Source organism: Pristiophorus japonicus, chromosome 8 (genome assembly GCF_044704955.1).
Source record: "Pristiophorus japonicus isolate sPriJap1 chromosome 8, sPriJap1.hap1, whole genome shotgun sequence".
Taxonomy (NCBI): domain Eukaryota; kingdom Metazoa; phylum Chordata; class Chondrichthyes; family Pristiophoridae; genus Pristiophorus; species Pristiophorus japonicus.
In genome coordinates, this window is record NC_091984.1 from 210,252,069 (window position 1) to 210,273,999 (window position 21,931).

Sequence of the window (21,931 nt, forward strand, 5' to 3'; positions counted from 1 at the left end):
AGTAGGACTTTTTAGCCAGAGATGATTTTGATAAAGGATAACATTTTCAAGCTTTTGATTTTATATATAATCAAAAGCTTGAACATGTTATAATATAACATCAAAATCAGCTTCTGGCCAAAACAAATTTTTGTTCGGTTTTAATACAGGTTTAAGGTTAAAATGTTCAGTGAGCCATTTTTTTCTATCGTGCTCACCAGGATGAGGAATGTTAGTGTTGAGAAATGGAGCAATTCTATTTTTGGAATCCATTTTCAGCATTAAGCATTCAGTCCAGGTCAGTTGTTGCACAGTTATATGCTCCCTCTACTCTGCCCCAATAGTGTACATCAGCCCAGGCTCAGAACCCACTACTCCATCAATGTAACATTTTTCCATTGCTAATTGCTGCCAAATTAGGGACAGTCTCCTATGTAATGAGTTTCCTAACTTCATTTTGCATAGGACCTTTGGAGTCAACGGATAGATTTGAGTTCATGTTCCAGAGGTAAAAGACAAGTGTCCCCACTTCACCCTCCAGACTCTTCTCCATTAAATCCATTGTAAATAAAAAAAGTTCCATCTCTTCCCCAGCTCACAGATGCCTTTTGTGAAAGTTCACCCTGGATATCAGACCGTGGCCTCAAAGATGCAGGCTACATCCTCGCACAAGATTAAGAGCTCCGAGTGATTTAACTGCTATTTCATTTATAAAACTTTCCTTCCCTTCTATCACAAAAAACATCCTTGGTGGTTGGTGTCATCAGATTAGGTTGGTTTCCAAGATGTTTATTATGAGGCACCCCTTAACTTTCTGTTTATGGATTTAATCATGAATTGTGAGCTTCAGGCTTTGATCTTAATGGCTACAAGGGAAAAGAGATTTTGGCCAGAAGTTTCTGCTCGGTTACGCTGGTTTTATCAGCATAATTCTCCCGAAATCGGCCAAACCAGCGCAAGAGGGTTCAAAGAATTTCAGTTGCAAATTACGTCCAGCGTATATAGAGTTTCTGCAATTTTTTGTTTGTTTTAAAAAAAACGTTGCGCTGGAATCGAGCCCTGACCATCTAAATTACCGTGCTCACAAATTAAATTAATCACCATGGCGAGTTTCCGCTAATCGCGTCCATTTGTGGGCCTTTGAGGAGGCTCTTGGACACAAGGACATTAATAAGCACCTTTTAAAAGTTTTTAAATATTAAATATAATATGCTCAAACTGACTACTCTACACCAATGTAAATGGATCTGTTTTTTAAAGTTTTTTAAAGTTATTTTTAATTATTTAAAATCAGGTTGGACTAGCTACTGATTAAAAGTGCTTATTTTTTGTGATAAACGCATTTTCAGCTGTATTAATAAAACTGCATCAAGTTACCACTCTTGTATATCCTGGTATATTTTTTAATGTAGAATTATTTTTAAATTGTTGGTTTGTGGAAGATTTTGTGTTTGGCGATATACAAATCAGTTTGAGTGGAAACTTGGATCAAAAAATTAAATTCAGAAAACGAGCGCAATTTACGCCTGGATCGCAGATTGCGCCCAAAGCGGAAACTCTACCCCCTAATATCAAACCTAATTTCCCTGGTGCTGGTTCAGGAATCTACTTGGTGTTTCTGGTTTAGTTCCTTGTGGAACTATTGGGCCCAAGTTTCGGGCAGCGCCTAAAACGGCGCAGCCCGGACTTGGACAGCCGTTTTTCACGCCACAAAGTGCACCTAAAAAAAACTCACCTATTCTCCGGCTCCCTGCAGGTCCTCGAGTTGGGCGCGGCGCAGCATGAGCTATGGGGGGGCGGAGCCAGGTCCATGCGCTGAAAACAGTGCCGGGACCTCTGCGCATGCACGCTACAGTGGGCGCGCATGTGCAGTAGCTCCAGACGCCCAAAACTGTGGGAAGGGCCTGAAGCATGCAGCCCCTAGCCCTGGCTGAATGGCCTCACTGGGGCTGTGTGGATAAGGCTCACCTCCCACCCAACCGGACCTGACCCGACCCGACTTGACTCCTGCTCCTCGGACCGGATCCGACCTTCGTTACCCCCCGGCGACCAGACCTCCGCGCCCCCCCCCCCCCCGGCGACCCGACCTCCGCACCCCCCCCCCCGGCGACCCGACCTCCGCGCCCCCCCCCCCCCCCCGGCGACCCGACCTCCGCGCCGCCCCCCCAGGCGACCCGACCTCCGCTCCTCCCCCCGACCTCCGCTCCCCCCCCAACCTCTGCTCCCCCCCCCGACCTTCACCTCCACCCCCCCCTCTGACCTCCGCTTCCCCCCCCCGACCTTCGCCTCCGCTTCCCCCCCCCCCCGACCTCCGCACCCCCCCACCCCCTGGCGATCCGACCTCCGCACCCCGGCGATCCGACCTTCCTTCCCTCCCGCACCCCGGCGATCCGACCTTCCTTCCCTCCCGCACCCCGGCGATCCGACCTTCCTTCCCTCCCCTCTCTCTTCCTTCCTCCCCTCTCTCTCCTTCCCCCCCTCTCTCTCCTTCCCTCCCCTCTCTCTCCTTCCCTCCCCTCTCTCTCCTCCCTCCCCTCTCTCTCCTTCCCTCCCCTCTCTCTCCTTCCCCTCCCCTCTCTCTCCTTCCCTCCCCTCTCTCTCCTTCCCTCCCCTCTCTCTCCTTCCCTCCCCTCTCTCTCCTTCCCTCCCCTCTCTCTCCTTCCCTCCCCTCACTCTCCTTTCCTTCCCTCCCCTCTCTCTCTCCTTTCCTTCCCTCCCCTCTCTCTCTCCTTTCCTTCCCTCCCCTCTCTCTCTCCTTTCCTTCCCTCCCCTCTCTCTCCTTTCCTTCCCTCCCCTCTCTCTCCTTTCCTTCCCTCCCCTCTCTCTCCTTTCCTTCCCTCCCCTCTCTCTCCTTTCCTTCCCTCTCCTCTCTCTCCTTTCCCTCCCTTCTCTCTCCTTTCCTTCCCTCCCTTCTCTCTCCTTTCCTTCCCTCCCTTCTCTCTCCTTTCCTTCCCTCCCCTCTCTCTCCTTTCCTTCCCTCCCCTCTCTCTCCTTTCCTTCCCTCCCCTCTCTCTCCTTTCCTTCCCTCCCCTCTCTCTCCTTTCCTTTCCTTCCCTCCCCTCTCCTTTCCTTTCCTTCCCTCCCCTCTCTCTCCTTTCCTTCCCTCCCCTCTCTCTCCTTTCCTTTCCTTCCCTCCCCTCTCTCTCCTTTCCTTTCCTTCCCTCCCCTCTCTCTCCTTTCCTTTCCTTCCCTCCCCTCTCTCTCCTTTCCTTTCCTTCCCTCCCCTCTCTCTCCTTTCCTTTCCTTCCCTCCCCTCTCTCTCCTTTCCTTTCCTTCCCTCCCCTCTCTCTCCTTTCCTTTCCTTCCCTCCCCTCTCTCTCCTTTCCTTTCCTTCCCTCCCCTCTCTCTCCTTTCCTTTCCTTCCCTCCCTTCTTCCCCCTTCTCCCCCTCACCGCCCCCTTCTCCCCCTCACCCCCCTTCTCCCCCTCCCCTCGCTGTCAAAAACACAGACACTGACAGACAGAATGTGAGAGATACACACACAGAAGGACAGTGAGATAGAGACACACTGGGGGGGCCGTCCCAGCATGCTGTTGGAGGACTCCCGGTGCTGCAGTCGGTAAGTAGAAAATGTTTTATTTGTTGATTTTTTACATTTTTTTTATTTTTTATTAATTTTTTTTGATTGATTTATTGGTTGATTTATTGATGATGGCTCTATTTGTAAAACAAGTGTTTAATGTTTGTAAACTTCCCTTTTTAAACCCCCCCCCCCCACCATTCCCTATACCTGATTTGTAATCTACGCCTGATTTTCTATGTGTAGGCAAGGTTTTTCTGAGCGTACAAAAATCTACACTTACTGCATTCTAAGTTAGTTTGGAGTAAGTTTTCACTGCCTAAACTTTCAAAACGGGCTTAAGTGGCCGGACACGCCCCCTTTTGGAAAAAAAAATCTGTTCCAAACTGAAACTGTTATAACTGACTAGAACTGGAGCAAACTAAATGCCGAGAATTGCAATTTCTAAGATACTCCATTCTAAACCAAAAAAACAGGAGCAACTCAGGCCAAAACTTGGCCCTATTGTTTCTAGTAAGTCTCATTACTCCCTGGGTCAGAGAGTGAGCACTACTGTGTTGCAGATACCTCTCCAACCTGCACTACCTTTGCATGTGCCTCCTCGCTGGGAGCATGGGATTGCGAGATTTACCTTTTGTAGTCTATTCACAGTTGATATTTCCTATTCACCTAAACTTTATCTGAATTATATTTCAGAGCAATTTCTAGACTTGCCATGGAGTTGAAAAGCCAAGTCTAATTGGGCCCTCCATCCCCCAGATGGTTGTTTGCTTGTTTCAGAATACTCTTACCATATTGAATCAAACCAAGAATGATTTTGTTGGGGGGGCGAGGGAGGTGGGAGGGAGGAGGGGTGCGGAATCTGCACAATAGAGTTCTGACTGGCTATTATTTATTGCCCTAAAGTGAAATAACAGTTGTTTCCTGCTGCTATAGATAATGGATATAATACAAATCAGACATAAGTGCCCCATTTAACTCTGGTTTACATTAACCCTGATAATCTTATGCATTTACCAATTCCCATGGTATTGTGGTGGACATTGAAATGATTTGATTGAATGTTGAGTAGTTTACTGAAACATGCGAGGTTCTCTCCAACACATTTTTCTGATTTACTAGGCTACAAGTGCTTTGGACGCAGAAAGTGAGCACCTAGTACAAGAGGCCATTGATCGGGTTATGCAAGAGAGAACGGTTTTGGTAATTGCGCACAGACTTTCAACTGTAAGAAATGCCTCAAAGGTAAGTTGAGAGAATTTTGGTTTGGGGGAGAATTGCATGTCAAATGTATTTTTTTTTAAATGGTATAGTTGTGTCAAATTACTGCTCACCGTCAAGGAACCCCTCACTGCTGTGAATTGAGCCCACAAATGAGAAATTAGATTTTATATATATATGAGGAACCAAAATATTAAATGATAAAAGGTGTTGGTTGGTGAGGTGTGACAGTTACTCAAGATGATTTTGGATTAAAAAATTTTACAGTACAGGAGGCAGCCTTTTGGCTCATTGAACCTGTGCCAGTTTTCTGAAAGAGCTGTCTGTTTTGTCCCGTTTCACTACCCTATTATACTTGAAAAGGAAACAATTACAGGACTATGGGGAAAGAGCAGGGGAGTGGGACTAATTGGACAGCTCTGTCAAAGAGCTGGCAAAGACTGTATAATTCTAACCTTTGTTCTTTGGTGATTTTAAATTTACACCTCTAGTTACTGACTCAGTTGAAATAATTTTGAACATTTCTATCAGATCTATTAATCTTCGTTCTAATAAAAATATCTCTTTCTCCTCTCCTCCCCCCCCCCCCCCCCCTCCCCGGCCCCATTTTCTCTCATCTATCCGAATAATTGAAGTCTTTCATCCCCGGTATTATTGTAGTGAGTCTTAACTACACCATCTTCATTATCTACCTCTTGGCTTTCTAAGACTATTTTTATATTTAAAACTTAGGATTTCATGGGCTTTCTTTTTATACAAAGAGTTTTGACAACTTGTCCACCCAATTTTAAAGACTTGTGTATCTGAACCCCTAAGCCTCTGATCCTCTCTTCATTTTACAATTTTACCATCTAGTGTATATGGCTTTATTCTTTCTCTCACCTCACATTACACATTACTCAAATTTCATCGACATCTATCTACCCTCTTCCTCTTCAATGCTGCATTGAATGTTATCTTAGGAACAGAAAGAGTTCAGGTAAAACAGATAAGTTGACAATGAGAATCCTTTTACATTCTGAGAAAGATCATAAGTGCTACCCAGTGGTAGCATTTGATCCTCGCACAGCACATTTTTTTCTCCACTATATATATATATTTTTTTTGCTTTTGCTGAAACACAACATAAACTTGGCAAAGATGATTTTTTAATAAACAAAATTGATCTTGAAACAGACTAAACAAACTGACGCTGATGATCAAAAGCATATGCACTCCGCAGGGGTCCTCTTGGTTTAATTCACCAGAGTGTGGCTGCTTTACGTTTTAACCATGGTAAATGTATGCACGCACTATTCTATAATAGGGAAGTCCTTAAAATGTTATGCATACTTTTGTACAGGACTGGATTTTTTTTTTTAATTGCAAGAAGCATATATGGAGGTCAGTTCCTGAACCATTTTTTTTATCTTTAATGTATTTTCCTTGACTAGCTCTTGATTTTTGTACAAAATAGTCTTTTTGAGCAAGCGTTTGTTCTTGTTGGATGTTAAATATTCAGTCTCCAGGGTCCTCACAAGAAGAGTCTAACAGCAGCCATCTGTTCTGTATATTGAAACCAGGGCTTCAGCTCTGCCAGTGCCCATGTCCCAAGACCTTGACATTTCTGTTGGAGGCAGGCTTAAAATATCATCTCCCTGGGAGGAAATAACAGCTGATGCTTGTCTCTCACTTTGAAGGATCGTATTGATTGTGCCTTCAGTAATATTGAAGAGATAACTACACAGTGTTGGATATTAAAAGAAATTGAAGATTTCTTACATTGCCATGTTATTAAAAAGATGCCTTGAAGCTGGCAGAAGTGCTTTTCTTTTTTAATACTACACACTACAAACCTAGGTTCCAAAGAGGATAGAAGAATTCAACCGAAGAAACGCGCGAACAACTCTTCAGAAAATGCTTGTCAGTAGTATCCCTAAGGCTTTATGGCTCGTGCAAGGTTTTGCACAGTTTCCATGCCACACTATTGGATCTTAAATGGTATAGTTGCTTCAATGAATCCCTAAGCTCTGAGATTCCCTCCATAAACCTCTTGCCTCTCTACCTCTCTTTCCGCCTTAAAATCTACCTCTTTGACCAAGCTTTTGGTCATCTGCCCTAATTTCTCCTTTTGTTTTATAACTCTCCTGTGAAGCGCCTTGGGTCATTTTACTACGTTAAAGATGCTATATTAACACACACAGTTGTTGTTGAATAGGCGGAAATCACTGGCAATTGGGCCCAATCAGATTTTCCTGCAGTATTATCCCTTCACTTTCCGCTTTTTTCCTTTCCTTTTTAGAGCCATCTATTTTTCTGCCACATTGTCTTCACCCCCTTTCCTGAAGACATTGACTCCTTGCTGGGGTACAGTTCTTTTGGTGCTCATCATTTCACTGTGGGGGCATCCTGTTCTCTCACCTGATGTCCACGCTTGCACTTCCAACAGGATTTACTTGACAGTGATCAAGAATGTGACCCATGGTGCATTTTTTCCCTCCTAGCCCCAGGGTGGTGGTATCAAATGTAACATTACCTGCTGTTTCATTTGAAACTCTATCACCATTACCAAGATTGCCTACATCCACCTCCGTAATATTTCCCATCTCAGTCTCTGCCTCAGCTTATCTGCTGCTGAAACTCTCTTCCATGCCTTTGTTATCTCTAAACGCAACTATTCCAATGCTTTCCTGGATGGCCTCCCACCATGCACCCTCCGTAAACTTCAGCTCGTCCAAAACTCTGTCACCCATATCTTAACTCGCACCAAGACCTGTGTTACCATCACCCCTGTGCTCGCTGACCTACATTGGCTCTTGGTCCGGCAACTCCTTGATTTTAAATTCTCATTCTTGTTGTTTACTCCCTCCATGGCCTCAGCCCACCCTATCTGTGTAACTACTTCCAGCCCTACAACCCTCCGAAGTCCCTGCACTACTCTAATTTTGGTCTCTCGTGCAGCCCCAGTTTTCTTCGCTCCACCATTGGCGGCTGTGCCTTCAGTTGGCTAGGCCCTAAGTTTGGAAATTCCTTCCCTAAACCACTCCACCTTTCTACTGCTATCTTCTCCTTTTAAGAGGTTCCTTAAAACCCACCTCTGACCAGGTTTGGTCACCTGTTCTAATATCTCCTTATATGGCTCAGTGTCAAATTTTATTTGATAACACTTCTGTGAGGTGTTAAGCCCTAATCCCCGGAATTCCCACCCTAAACCTCTCTACCTCAAGATGTTGTAGAAGGACAAAGGCAGCAGGCATACGAGAACGCTATCACCTCTAAGTTCCCCTCCAAGTCGCACACCATCCTGACTTGGACATGTATCATTGTTTATTCGTCGCTGGGTCAGAATCCTGGAACTCCCTCCCTAACATCTTCATGGGAGTACCTTCACCACTCTGACTACAGCAATTCAAGAAGGGGGCTCACCACCACCTTCACGAGGGCAAATAGGGATGGGCAATAAATGCTGACCTTGATAGTGATGCCCGGAACAAAGTTCCCTAGAAGCTGTATGTGTGCACGACCATGCAATAAACTGCAAGGTTCCGTGCCTGTGTGAAAATTTAAAGGGACCGCGCTTTGAAATAAATAGGCCCGTACAACAAAGCATAGCTTAGAGGGAGCTTTGGTTGGGAATTATTTCTTTACACAGAGTGACCAGCAGCTGGAGCATTGCCAGGAAGAGTGGTTAAAACCAGGATATTTGGTTAATTTAAAAAAAAAAATGTTAGGTGCTATAGTAGGAAAATAATAGAGATGGTGTACTGGAAGGGTGAGGTCAAATAGGCTAAAGGGTCGTCTTCATCCAAGCCAATCTTGTGAAAGAATGCAGCTGAACTTGTGATCGCAAGTATAAAACTGTAAAAAGACAGAAACCAGTAAACAGTCAAAGACGGGGAGAAAATGTCATCTGTAGAAATAGTTTAGCTGTGGAATTGCACTGATCCAACTTCTTTCTCCACCCAGCTCAGAATTGCAGCCAGAGGATTGAAATGGTCTATTAATAGATACACGATGTCCAATCAAAGATGTTTCTTTGGTAGCTGATAAAAGATTCCCTTGAACACCCCATACCTTAGGATATGCAGACTGCACGGGGATAAAAAGACTTAAATGAACCTATTAACAATGCTGTAAAAGTGTAAATCCTTAAATCAGAGCTAAGTGATGCTGCTTGGAGGTTAAGATGAAAATCATTTTAATGAGTTCCCAATGTTTCACCGAGGGCAAGAGATAAATTGGAAATTCCAAAGTTTGTAGTAACATAGAAATTCAGTTAAATGCATTATTTAATTCAAACTTCATGATCATTTGAAGGCTGGAATTTTACTTTTGTGATTTTAACCAAAACATCTGAATCTACTATAGTTTCAAGAATACTCTGATTCGGTGTTTCTTGAACAACTATATAAAGTTCAACATTACGGATTTGCAGAAATTCTTGTTTGGAAAGCATGTCTGCATTTTAAACCTGGAAAAAGTACCCATCCTGGAAAAGTTAAACAATGTTAAATTAATCATTTTAAATCCAGCAAAAAGTCTGAATACCTCATTGTTGAACCTCAGTTTTCCTATGAAATTTAAATGCAAATAATACAGCTCATGTATAGGAAGATCAACTGAAAATGTGAAGTAAATGTAAAATGTGCTATGCTAATTTGACTTTGCTTACAATCTATTGGGAATCAAAGATACTATTGTGTTTATCTTTTTTTCAGCTAAAATAACCAAAGTCAAATTGAACACTGCCAAAGATACTCAAAACGCTGCTTGCGTTGCTGGAAATGATTACTATTGTACTATTTCCTGCTTCTCTGTACTTTGAGAGCTGGGCCATAGAATTCCTAATTAAACTTGCTCAATGGATAACACTGCAGAAATTGTTGAGCTACTCATGCTGATAAGCATAATGTGGCCTTTTTATAAAAGGATGCCGTTATGGATATGTGTTCATGTAGGCAATATTACCTTTTATTGCCGAATTCTAGAATATGTAAGGATTACACAACAGTTTTAGCATAAATACTTTAGCAGATTTGAACCAAACTGAATACATATCCTCTCTTAGTCACTAGATTGCTTTAGAAAATGAACATGCTCTGAACTGCCTTTTGTAAATATCTACAAAGCACAACATCTGTCTTTCGGATGAGACGGAAACGATCCCATGGCACGATCAGAAGAGAAGTAGGAGAGTTTGCCCAATGTCCTGGCCAGCATTTATTCCTCAACCAACATCACCTAAAAGCAGATTATCTGGTCAGTAATCTCATTGCTGTTGGTGGGATGTTGCTACACATAAATTGGCTGCCGCCTTTCAGTACATTACAATAGTAACTATGCTACAAAAGGCCTTCATTGACTGAAGAGCTTTCGGATGCCCTGAGGTACTAAAAAGTGCTATATAAATGCAAATGATTTTTAATTATTCTTTCTTTACATGATCTCAATACATTAGCTATTTGGATAGTTCACAAGCAATATCATTTTCTTCTTTGTTTCTTCCAAATTTTAGACGTATTGTTCCAGAAATTGCGGTCGGAGGCTTCCGCGGGTGGATGCCTCCGACATGATAAATTTCTTTGCATCTACCTGATGGTTTGGGAGGTTTGGTGACTTGTAGTCCTGAGCCTCTACCGAAGGTCTGCGTAGAGGCCCACGTGTTCCAGGGACTTGGGTGCTTCGCATGCGTCCCTGGGATCACGGCCAGCCCAAATCAATCCAAGTAGGGTTATTCCCATTCGTATTTCTGGTATTTCCGTATGTACTTGCGGGGCCCCTACAGGCGCATGTGCACTCGTATGCGCTCATAGAGGCTGTAAATTCAGGGCCATTAAAGCTATGTTTGTGCCAGATGGAGTGTGTAAAGCAGTCCAATTTCAAACTTACCACAATGTCATTTAAAAAGCATCAAAACTTAATGAGTACTGATCTCTCATCAAACTCTCAATTCCATACAATTTTGATTAGCTTAAAATTGTTTTGGTGCCAATAAACAATTCTTTTCTAACATAACTATTCCTAGCCAGTAAAATGTTCCAGTTATCCAATTATTACTGCTGACTAAACACTATTAAAAACACATGCACTGATCCAAATTGGAAGCAACCTGTTTGGCAAGTGCCTTAAGAACATTGGATAGTGAGAGGGATTAAAACTAACCCAACTGTGTTCTTAGGAATTGGATCTATTATGTGGCAACTTGTATATTATCTGCTGATCTAATTATTCAAAGTTATGCATGTATTTAAGAAAAACCTAATGGGCACTAACTGCAAGAGCTCCCAGCTCTTTAACTGCAAATACTTGCATCTGGTAACCCAAAAGTTACTCTGTTGTAGTACTAGCTAACTACTGTAATTATACAGCTATAAGGCCAAACTAATCTGTTCTACAAACCAACAAATTTCCTTTATTGAAAATATATGGTATTAAATAATCCCTGAATAGTCCATCTAAAGCCATGTTCCCAATGACAGCGTGCCTACTAACTGTTTTCTACTGAAGTGGGAAAGCGGGTTGTGTAGAGGACACAGAGAGGCTGCAAAGAGATTTAGATAGGTTAAGCGAATGGGCTAAGGTTTGGCAGATAAAATACAATGTCGGAAAATGTGAAGTCATCCACCTTGGGGGAAAAAAAACAGTAAAAGGGAATATTATTTGAATGGGGAGAAATTACAACATGCTGCAGTGCAGAGGGACCTGGGGGTCCTTGTGCATGAATCCCAAAAAGATAGTTTGCAGGTAATCAGAAAGGCGAATGGAATGTTGGCCTTCATTGCGAGAGGGATGGAGTACAAAAGCAGGGAGGTCCTGCTGCAACTGTACAGGGTATTGGTGAGGCCGCACCTGGAGTACTGCGTGCAGTTTTGGTCACTTTACTAAAGGAAGGATATACTAGCTTTGGAGCGGGTACAGAGACGATTCACTAGGCTGATTCCGGAGATGAGGGGGTTACCTTATGATAATAGATTGAGTAGACTGGGTCTTTACTCGTTGGAGTTCAGAAGGATGAGTGGTGATCTTATAGAAACATTTAAAATAATGAAAGGGATAAACAAGATAAAGGCAGAGAGATTGACTGGTCGGGGAGACTAGAACTAGGGGGCACAGCCTCAAAATACAGGGGAGCCAATTTAAAACCGAGTTGAGAAGGAATTTCTTCTCCCAGAGGTTTGTGAATCTGTGGAATTCTCTGCCCAGGGAAGCAGTTGAGGCTAGCTCATTAAATGTATTCAAATCACAGATAGATAGATTTTTAACCAATATGGGAATTAAGGGTTATGGGGAGCGGGCGGGTAAGTGGAGCTGAGTCCACGGCCAGATCAGCCATGATCTTGTTGAGTGGCGGAGCAGGCTTGAGGGGCTAGATGGCCTACTCCTGTTCCTAATTCTTATGTTCTTATGAAGTAATTGTGGCTCGGTATCTAAGCATTCTAGGTTGGATCAATTTTCAAAATCTAAACTTTGTCTGACCAAAGAAGGAAAATTCTTGTAGACATCCCAGAAGTCATGTATATATGCACAAAAAAGGAAAGAAGGAAGATACTGTGTATATGTTTAACTGTGCTGTAGCTATCTGGAAAGAAGATGGCTGGTTCTATGTATGTGTATAATTGTGGTGCAACAAACTGGAAGGAAAATAGCTTGTACTGTGCATGTGTTGAACTGTGTTGCAGCTATCTGGAAGGAAAATGGCTGGTACTGTGTATGTGTTTAACTGTGCTGCTTAAACTGGAAGGTGTAAAAATTAAACTTTTGCTGGCAGTACTTGAACTATGAAGTTTAATTTCTCTGTTTAGTAGAAGCAGATGCCTGCATTCTGTATTTAAAATGAGTCTCCAAGCTAACAGCATGTTTTATAAATTCTGGCAACTAATGGGGCCCTCGTGGTTCTTATCTGACACCTCATAGTTTCTATTGAATGGGACAGCATTTTTGAGACCACTTTCAACTTCAAAGCAAGGACTTCCAACTGCCATTAAACTTATTACATGTTTTTAAAGTTGTTTATATATAATCTGTAATCTTGATATAAACAATGTTCTGATATAACTCATTCCCAGGTATCATTATAAGAATAACATTATCAAGGGGATGAGAGGAAGTCATAAACTTTATAAACACCATCCGAACTCTGCAATTAAGTTACAGCCTTTGACTCACTACCAGGGACCTGTTATTTATATAGTAATGGATGGCTGTATTGTACCATACTGTACTGCAGAATGAGCAGAAGCAGGTCAATGTGAAACATGAGACTGCTTTCCTCAATTCTCCAGTACAGATGAAATATATTATTTATACTTGATAGCATTTGCTGCTACTGTTGGAGACACTGCCTTCAGTTTCTGGTCCTTTACAGCTTCACATCAGGCTCTCACAGCAGGCAAGAAAACTATGAAGCAGGTAATTGGCTGTTCTTGGTGTTCAGTCAAGCCTGTCTATTCTGAATTGAATTTGAGTTACCAGTGTGGGTACTGCATTTTACAATACTGTAATTGAATGTATAATGGCCACCTTAATTCAATCAACTATCAATCTAAACTTTTAAGGTCTCATACCCCATTTTTATTTCGTGTTTGCTGTAGACAGCATTACTGAAATTGGCAACAAGTTTTTAATGGAAAAGTAGTGATGCTTTGGATGATGGAGGCAACAAGCATCACACATCCTGGTGGTTTCCAGTTCTACATCAAACAGAAGTTCTAATACTGCATGTAGTATCACTCAACAGCACTTGCACCAGAGGCAGAGGTGGCAAATAAACATAGTCCCTGCCACATTGAGCTGATGAAATGCATCTATTCCGCGGACTCTGCAGGCACTAAAGGGGTTTCACCATGACACATTTGTTTGTAGCTTTCCCCAATCGTTGGGCAAAATACTACATTGAGAAAAACTGTTTCCACAATGGCTGCAATCCACTGCTGCTCGTTTTCAGACCTTAGGCTGTCATGCCGTTACTCTGCTCCCCCTCCCCCACCCACCCCATGGCTGGAGAAACTCTATACCAAGGTGAGTGGTAATAAAACTGCTTTACTAACTATCGATAGGATGGGGAGTGTTTTGGTCTACTTGGCCTGCTGGCAGCCATGTTTTTAAATCACCTCTCACACCCTAACTGCTACTGAAATCATCTTGTAACTGGGATGGGGTTAGCAACAGTAGGCTTGTTGGAAGGGCAATCGAAGGGAACTCCCAATATATAGTACTAAAGATTATCTATATTCTCAAACTGTTTTGAATGTAAAATAACTTCCATTGTTTTAAACACAAGCAGCACCTTGCTCCATACTGGAAGTGGCCATTTCTGTGCTTTAATGGTATCATTGACGTTGTCGGGCATCAATCAGTGCCTCTTCCTTCCACACAAGTACAATGAAAAGATCACCAAATCATTCACTTCATCAACCTACTAAGTATGCTGGTAAATGGCATTTGGTAATGCATTGTGATAACATAGTACAGATTGCTTTTAAGTTTCTTCTAACTTTAACTCAGTCCAATATTTTGATGTCTATTTTGATGTATCTGGCAAAGTTAGCAATGGTTTTAGTTTGGGGTATTCTTTAGAAGTAGATTGCAGTAAAGTTCCCCACAACTGCATTAAAATGCCTGCATGAGTTATTGCTTATAAGCCTCCACTATGGGTCTCTTTTTTTAAGATTGAAAGCTAAAAGGATAGTTAATTTGTAGAAATTGCAAGGTAGTATTCTGCTGTGTACTTAAGTTTTTTTTTAAAAGCTGGCGTTGCACCAACTGTTGGTGCAAAACTAATATGAAACATCACCTCCAGTACTGGTCCAAACTGGCAGCTCTATATGGCAAAAGTGTGCCAAAAGTTATGATGCTGCACCCAGTATCAAATGTATAAGTACAACATTACTCCTTGTACTGCACATGTTTTTCAGACTGAATTATCTAGACTGTTCTTAGAAGCTTATACACCATTGTCAACTATTTTCTGTATTATCCATCTGTTCTCATTCAGCCCTTACCATTCTGTTTTAAGTTCACATATTTTCAGTTTTTTTGTTATGATTCTGTACTCGAGTCTCTGCTTGCAGTGATTGCGCATGAAAAGCAAATTCCTTTCTCAAATATACCAATGACTATCCTGGGTCTGAACCTTGGTAGTTAGATTTTTTTTTTCTTTGCAACTCCCCACAAAACCCTGTGGCACCTGAAATTTGCTGGTTTTGGGATGTGGTGAGCCCTGTTTCATCGTGAGTGCTATCTTGGGGCAAGGTTTTCCATGCACAAAGATCGCAGGAAACTTGTGGAACACCTCTACCTTCCCTTCCCTCAGAATACCAAGGATCCTTACATTGGTAAAAGATTTCCCATTCTACAAGTTGTTGTCCTTGGAGCAATCTCTCAATCTCTCTGTACAAGGTAAGTGACCTTTGCTTTCCAGGTCAATGAGACTCTTGCCATCTCGAGGCACACCTTTATTGACTTGGAGCAATTGAACTTATCTTTTTGCTCCTTAACATTTTATTAATTTTAGGGCTCTTCAAAATGGAGATTATTGTGCTGGGAAACAAAATCTCGTCCATCTCTTTGAACTCAGTTTAAACGGAACACTTGAATTAGCTCATTTCACCCAGGGTGAAGGTCAAATTAACAGTTAATCTTCATGCTGCTGGATAAAGAAGGGAAACATCAGCCAGTGTTGCTGCTCCTGATGGCTATCTAGTAAGTTCTGCTGGAACTGATGTGCACGAGTAAGCAAGTGTGTATTTTCAAGCAGTTATGTGCCTGACAAATAATCAATTAGGTGAGAGGCCAGCAGTTGAACTGTGAGTCCAGCATAAGTTGGCAACTCTGGGAAGAGAGAAGAGAAAGTACTTTTTTTTCCCCCCTCAAAGAGCACTGCAAAGTTAGAAATAGCACCTGATGTTTGAAGCTCGCTTGACCATCCCGCAACAACCTGCCATAATTGCAACCTCAGAAGGGCATCACCCTATCCCATCGATGTAACAATTCCATTTCCCACAGAAGTTGTTCTTTTGAATGAGTGTTCCAAATTATGGCCTGTGAAGTCACCCACTAGGAAGTGGATTGAAAGTTATCAGCCACTTCCCTTAGGATATTTCCTGCTGGCTGAGAGGGAAAATGTTTAATTCTTTCAATCAGGATCGTTAAGTGAAAACATGTAAATTCCTGATTTATTGTGCTACCCAATCTTTGTACTTCTTGTCTCTGCCTTGAAGGTTCTAACTTACTTTTTTATTAATGAACCTATTTTAAGAGTCAAGGCCCTTAGTGCAGGACACCAACAAGGTATAAAATGAAAGGGAAGTAAATCAGGAACTATTGATTTGGTGATACCACGTTTGGGTTTTAATATCTTGTAGATTGGAGAGGAAGCAAAGTAAGGTGTTCCACGGTTTAGAGGTCCTGGAAAAGATTAGATAAGCAGGATACTGAATTTTGAATTAATATTGAGGATGAAGGAAAGAGAACAAAGGTGCTGGATGATGTATCAGCAGTTTAGGAGAACAAGAGAAGAAAGTTCAGAGCAGCGCTGCCAGACTGATAAATTAGGCACAAAAGTTATGATCGAGAAAAAGTGGATGGCAGCAAAAGGTGAGAGAAGGTTGCCTTGACAGGCCTTTCATTGAATTCTGCACAGGAGATTGAGAGAAGCGTTGGAAGTTTCAGATTTGCCAACTTGTCCATTCTGGTTTCTTGTACTTTGCTAGGAGTGTCCTTCCTTCATTTCTGCTTGAGAGGCATGTTGAGATATATAATGTGCCATATTGCCACTTTGTTTGCCTTCTGTATGGTATTTTTTTCTGCCAAACTAAAAATGTCATTCTTTGCTAGTTATTTTGGATGCTGATGTTGTTCCTCTCTCTACCACAAGAGTGGCCACAAAAAAAGCCTGTAGCGAATTAATTTATGATTTTAAAAAATTCATTAATGGGATGTGGGCATCGCTGGTAAGGCCGGCATTTATTTCCCATCCCTAATTGCCCTTGAGAAGATGGTATTGAGCTGCCGCCTTGAACCGCTGCAGTCCGTGTGGTGAAGGTAAAGAAAGAAAGACTTGAATTTATTTAGCACCTTTCAAGACCACTGGATGTCTCAAAGCGCTTTACAGCCAATGAAGTACTTTTTGCGTGTAGTCACTGTTATAATGTAGGTAACAATGTCGATACTGCCATAGTGCTGTTGGGGAGGGAGCTCCAGGATTTTGACCCAGCGATGATGAAGGGATAGCGATATATTTCCAAGTCAGAATGGTATGTGACTTGGAGATGGTGGTGTTCACATGTGCCTGCTGCCTTTGTCCTTTTAGGTGGTAGAGGTCACAGGTTTGGGAGGTGCTGTCAAAATTGGCCTTGGTAAGTGCCCCCCTCCCCACCTCCAATATTATTGCATAATATTCAGTTCATTGTATATTTGAAATCCATTAATAAAAATATTAATGAAGCTGAACAAGTGCAATATATGACCAAAGTGATTTACAAAAAAAGCCCCAATACAATTCATCACTGCATTCAGTAGAAAATGTTGATATCACAAACAGCCTCATACGTTTATTTTCTTGGTTGTTCTGCATCAGTTCAGCAGAAGGATACAGAAGTACTACTGTTTTATAATCGATCATGCTTCATGCCCTTTCATGTGAAAAAGGATGGATACAAGAAACTGTACACAATACATTATATACACGTGCAATACAGAGTTGGATGCCAGTTATAATATCTTGGCTTGTGTAGTGAACGTTTTCTTTTATTAAGCATAAATATATCAAACCGATTTGTTGCTGTGAATTGTGCCTCATACTGGAGAATATAAGATTAACCAAAAAATAATGATCCACACACTTGATCCCACACAGTCAGGAAGGTTTGACTGAAACTTTGAAGCAATGTTCATATGACTGTTTTGAGTGTGGGAAAATCAATAAAATATGCCATTCATTCTTGTTTATAAAATAGTACAAAGAACTATTTACATAAAAGGTAATTTTTCCTCGGCATGTTTTTTTTTAAATTAAGGTGATTGTTGTTGATAAAGGAAGGATAGTGGAATGCGGTACCCATAAGAAGCTTTTAGAGAAGGGAGGAATCTACAAGAAATTAGTTCTCCACCAACTGACTGCAGGCTCAATAGAGTTTGGAGGTGATGGTTTCCAGGAAGATGGCACTTTGAATGGTACACAAGCAGAAGATGCCACAAACTCAGAGAAAGAATATTGGAGCAACGCAGGTATTGATGTGAGAGAACAATGAAATGGTTAAACTATAATGGACACACTGGGGAAACTTTGCATATGTCTCGTGTTGATCAATAAGAAGCAAATGGAATTGATGTGCGAGCACCATTTGTAATTATAAACTTTGAAACTCATTTGATTGTAAAATTACGCGCTTGTAAGTTATTTCTAAAAACTAAAACACACTTATAGTTATTTATTTCTATCTTAAAACTAAAACATGGAAGCTTGTCGTAAAAACTCTTAACTGTTCGATACCTGATTTAGGTCAGTTGCAAACCACATTCACATTAATGTCATGCTCCAGTGAAAAGTATTTCTGTCCCAGATACTTGATGCTCTTGTGTCAGACACCTCATGCAATAAGCACTAGACTAGAATAAGAAACTTTAGATTATTCCTCTGGTATTCTAATTTGCATCAAACCGCTCAATGTAAATCGCTTCCTTGTTTGTTTTACATTAATGTGCATGTATCGTAGCGATAATTTAGGGGTGTTATGCATGAGAACTGAATCGAGGCCATGATCACTGTATATGTTCCCATTCTCTTGATGTGATCTTGATATAAACAGAGTAAAAGCGTGCTGAAACAGAAAGTAGCGGTGCCAAATGCTGATGCTCTTCGTTGACTCCGTTGAACTTGGAAGCACTGCCTATGAATTGCTTATAATTGCTTTTTGTTGTTTAAAGAAAACTAGCATGTTATAAGATTGAAGACTTAAGGTAATTACTTCTAAAGAAACATTGAAAACACAATTTTTTATGTCTTTTTTTTTGACAATTTTCTCCCTCTCTCCGTTGAACCCTACTGGGGCACCAGCCACCATCTGGCACCTCACATACATGAACTTTTACAGTGAGTGTCAGCGTCCTACTCAACCATGAAGGGCATGACGGGTAAACTGATCCTATCCACACTTGCAGCAAGGATCACTGGATAGTGATAAAGAGCAGAACCCCCCCCCCTCCCCCAATTGTCCCAAACCTGAGGTCAATTGTAGCACTCCTATTGCTATCGTAACAGAGATCAACCAAATCTGTACACAACCAGGAACCAATCCACAACAGACCTGATCTGTACATCTCAGCTCCTCGGTCGATAGGTTCACTGAGCTACCTCTCATTTTCATTACAGTATAGCTGTGTTTTTGTTTTCCCAATGAAAAGCTGTTTACGCTTATTAAAGGATTGGGTAATTTACTTAGAAACAGATGTAAAATCTTGTAAGTAGCCGCTGCCTTTTTCATTCAATTAAATTATCCCTTTTAATTCAGTAGTAGACATTGCAAATTATTTCTGCAGTTCCTTTTTACAATGAGTACATGACATCTAAATGAACTTTTATGTTTATTTATATAATCTATCAGCACCGAATTGGCTTAACCAAGTTGCACTCCTTTGTGTCGGATTTTCCTCCTGATTATATACCAAAAAATGCCTGTTTCCATAGCTTTTGTCAGCAAGAGTTATACAAAATGGAACAAATCTCACATAATGACAGGTATCTTATTTTGTCTTAATTTATATTTAAATCAAGAGAATTTTAAAAAGTTAAATGGTGACTATTGAATGTGATTATATGATGTGCACTTTATATATTAAAATGCAAAATTGTACTTGTTAATTCTGTTTGGTATGGTGCTAGTTTTAAATTTTGGTCTTTGAAGTTGGTAAACAAGTAGTACTGAAAACATATACTGAATGTCCCAAATTTTCACTAATTATATAAAATGGCTGCAGAGTTGTTTGAAACTTGGTTATAAGTTGTTGAATTTAATGGCAATAGAATTAGAATGTTGTTTATCGCAAAATTACTATTCATTCTGTTAACCAAAAATAAAAATATTAATGTGAAATCATTTGAATTTGTACAAAACTTGTAAGGAACTGTGGCACTGAAATAGTGTCTATTTTGAAGCTGTTAGATACTAATTGTGTAAATATGCCAGAGGATTGCATTCATTCTTTTGTTTTGTTACCTCGAGTGTAAACATATTTAAAATGCAAGGTGTTTTATTCCTCCTTATAACACATCCTTTAGTATTTTCACGCTCTCTCTCCCAATAATTGTAACCCTAATATCACCATAACATGTCGAGCACAAAAATAATGTGCAGTCCTTGCCTGGTGCTGCTCTTAAATGCTCCTCGAAACATCTACTCTCATAAAACTGAGCATCTCTCCCAAAAATGATGGGAAGGCAATAGGAAGAAAGGCCATTGTCTTGGGAGTTGCAGCTGTTCGTGTTTTAAAATATATACAACAAATTTAACAGTGTGCTAAGTTTCTACTTTTTAACACGTCTGTACTTTTATGGATATACGATTAAACTAGAAGGATGCATCTGGGGGAATCCAAACATTATCTGCCTCTATGCAGATTCCTCATTCATTGTTTAGTCTCCTCTGACAGTGGGAACTAGATGCATATAATATTTGGGATCTTCCTCACCCTTTAAATTCTCAGACCCTGCTTAAGTAAATATCTACTCCAGTGAGGTGATTTATTTGGGCCTATGGGGTGGGGGAAGAGAGAAACTATAGGCATGTCTTACCTAATTAGGGAAATATACATTTTGCTTCCAAGCAAAGCCATTGTTGCGCAGACCACAGTAAATCTTTCTGCATACTTTAAACACCTTTACATTGAGCAGTTAGGGTACCATTGGATTTATTTCACAGGCAAAAGAGAGTTATTTCAAGCTGTAACCCTTTTACACTTTTGAAATCAACCCAGTAATATATTAATAACATTTATTTTCTGACATTTGCATCTCTGAACATTATTTCGATGTCAGAATATGCAGATTTTCATTTTATTTACACCTGTGGTGTCTGGTACCCATAATGTTGCACCTATGGTTCGTTATTGGTGGTTGTTTCACTTGTGTGGTAATTTTGACGCACTGCTGGTCATTTTTCATAAATGAGGAAGAAAACAACCTTGTGTGAATGCTGCAACATAGATGGCCGGATAATTACAAAGCTGTGGAGGTACCTTTTTTAAATGTTGGGCTTGTACACTGGGCTTTCTTGTACGCTAACTTAAAATCTGTATTAAATTGAACTCCAGACTATATATAGCTCTACATCATCCCTGATCTTCGGTTCTTCAATAGCATTTAATTTGTGCAATATCTTACGGGTCATATTTCTAATTACTGTGATTTGTATTTTTCAACGTTTAGTTATTTTTCAGATATAAACTACTGTGACTACTTTCATGTTTGTGCACTTAATAAAACGTTAACTATTCTGTTACAAAATAAATATATCAAAATATGTTTCAAATATGCCAACTTCTTTGATGATTATGTTCAATAAATCACTAGATAACTGGATGAGGAAGGCATTTCACCCTATTTTAGCTCATCCATGCAAAATACACCACAGTCTTTTCCATCACCATTCAACCACAGTCCCTACCACTTATACTGTCCATGCTTATCCCAGACCGCCACCTTTATCTGGCAAATAGCGCTAACCATTTGTCATTACCATAGGTGTCAATGACAAAGGTGCTGCTTAAACCATTAAATGGGCTCTGGAACATTTAGACAGTAAATGGAGAGGCGGAGGATGAAGATTCCCTCTGTGTATTCAGTGCAGCAAAATGTCTCCTTGTCCAGTGTCGCATTGACACCAACATCCTCGCCATATGTGATGGGGGCTGTACTAAATAATCCCAGGGCTTTCACCTTTATTTTCCTGTTTAAGAAGCCTATCACATGTCTTGATCACTCTGTATGAAGAGGAGCTTCCAAATTTCTGCTTTGAACTTGGCCTAGTGTCATGGTTTGAATTTGTAATATCCTTATGACAAAATCTCAAATAGTCTACTTTAATGTCTATCAAATACACTGTACAGCTGAAGTACAAGGTGCCATGGATTGACAGTAGTTTTAATCATACCTGATGCTTTGATCTGTTAAGCAATATTTCTCTGCTGGTCACTATAATCAGAATAAAGTAACTATAGAAATCTTTATTTTTGTTA

General features: G+C 40.8%; 1 protein-coding gene across 3 annotated transcripts in view; it reads left to right on the top strand.

The window, feature by feature from the left end:
- LOC139268297 (uncharacterized) overlaps positions 1-19,603 on the top strand; it is a 176,307-nt gene extending 156,704 nt beyond the window's left edge. For all 3 annotated transcript variants that reach the window (XM_070886358.1, XM_070886359.1, XM_070886360.1), the window contains 2 exons: positions 4,622-4,744; positions 17,716-19,603. In XM_070886358.1, coding sequence (XP_070742459.1) covers positions 4,622-4,744; positions 17,716-17,949 — 357 coding nt within the window. In that variant the 3' untranslated portion in view covers positions 17,950-19,603. The remainder of the gene's footprint in view (positions 1-4,621; positions 4,745-17,715) is intronic.
- Positions 19,604-21,931: the final 2,328 nt, after the last annotated feature.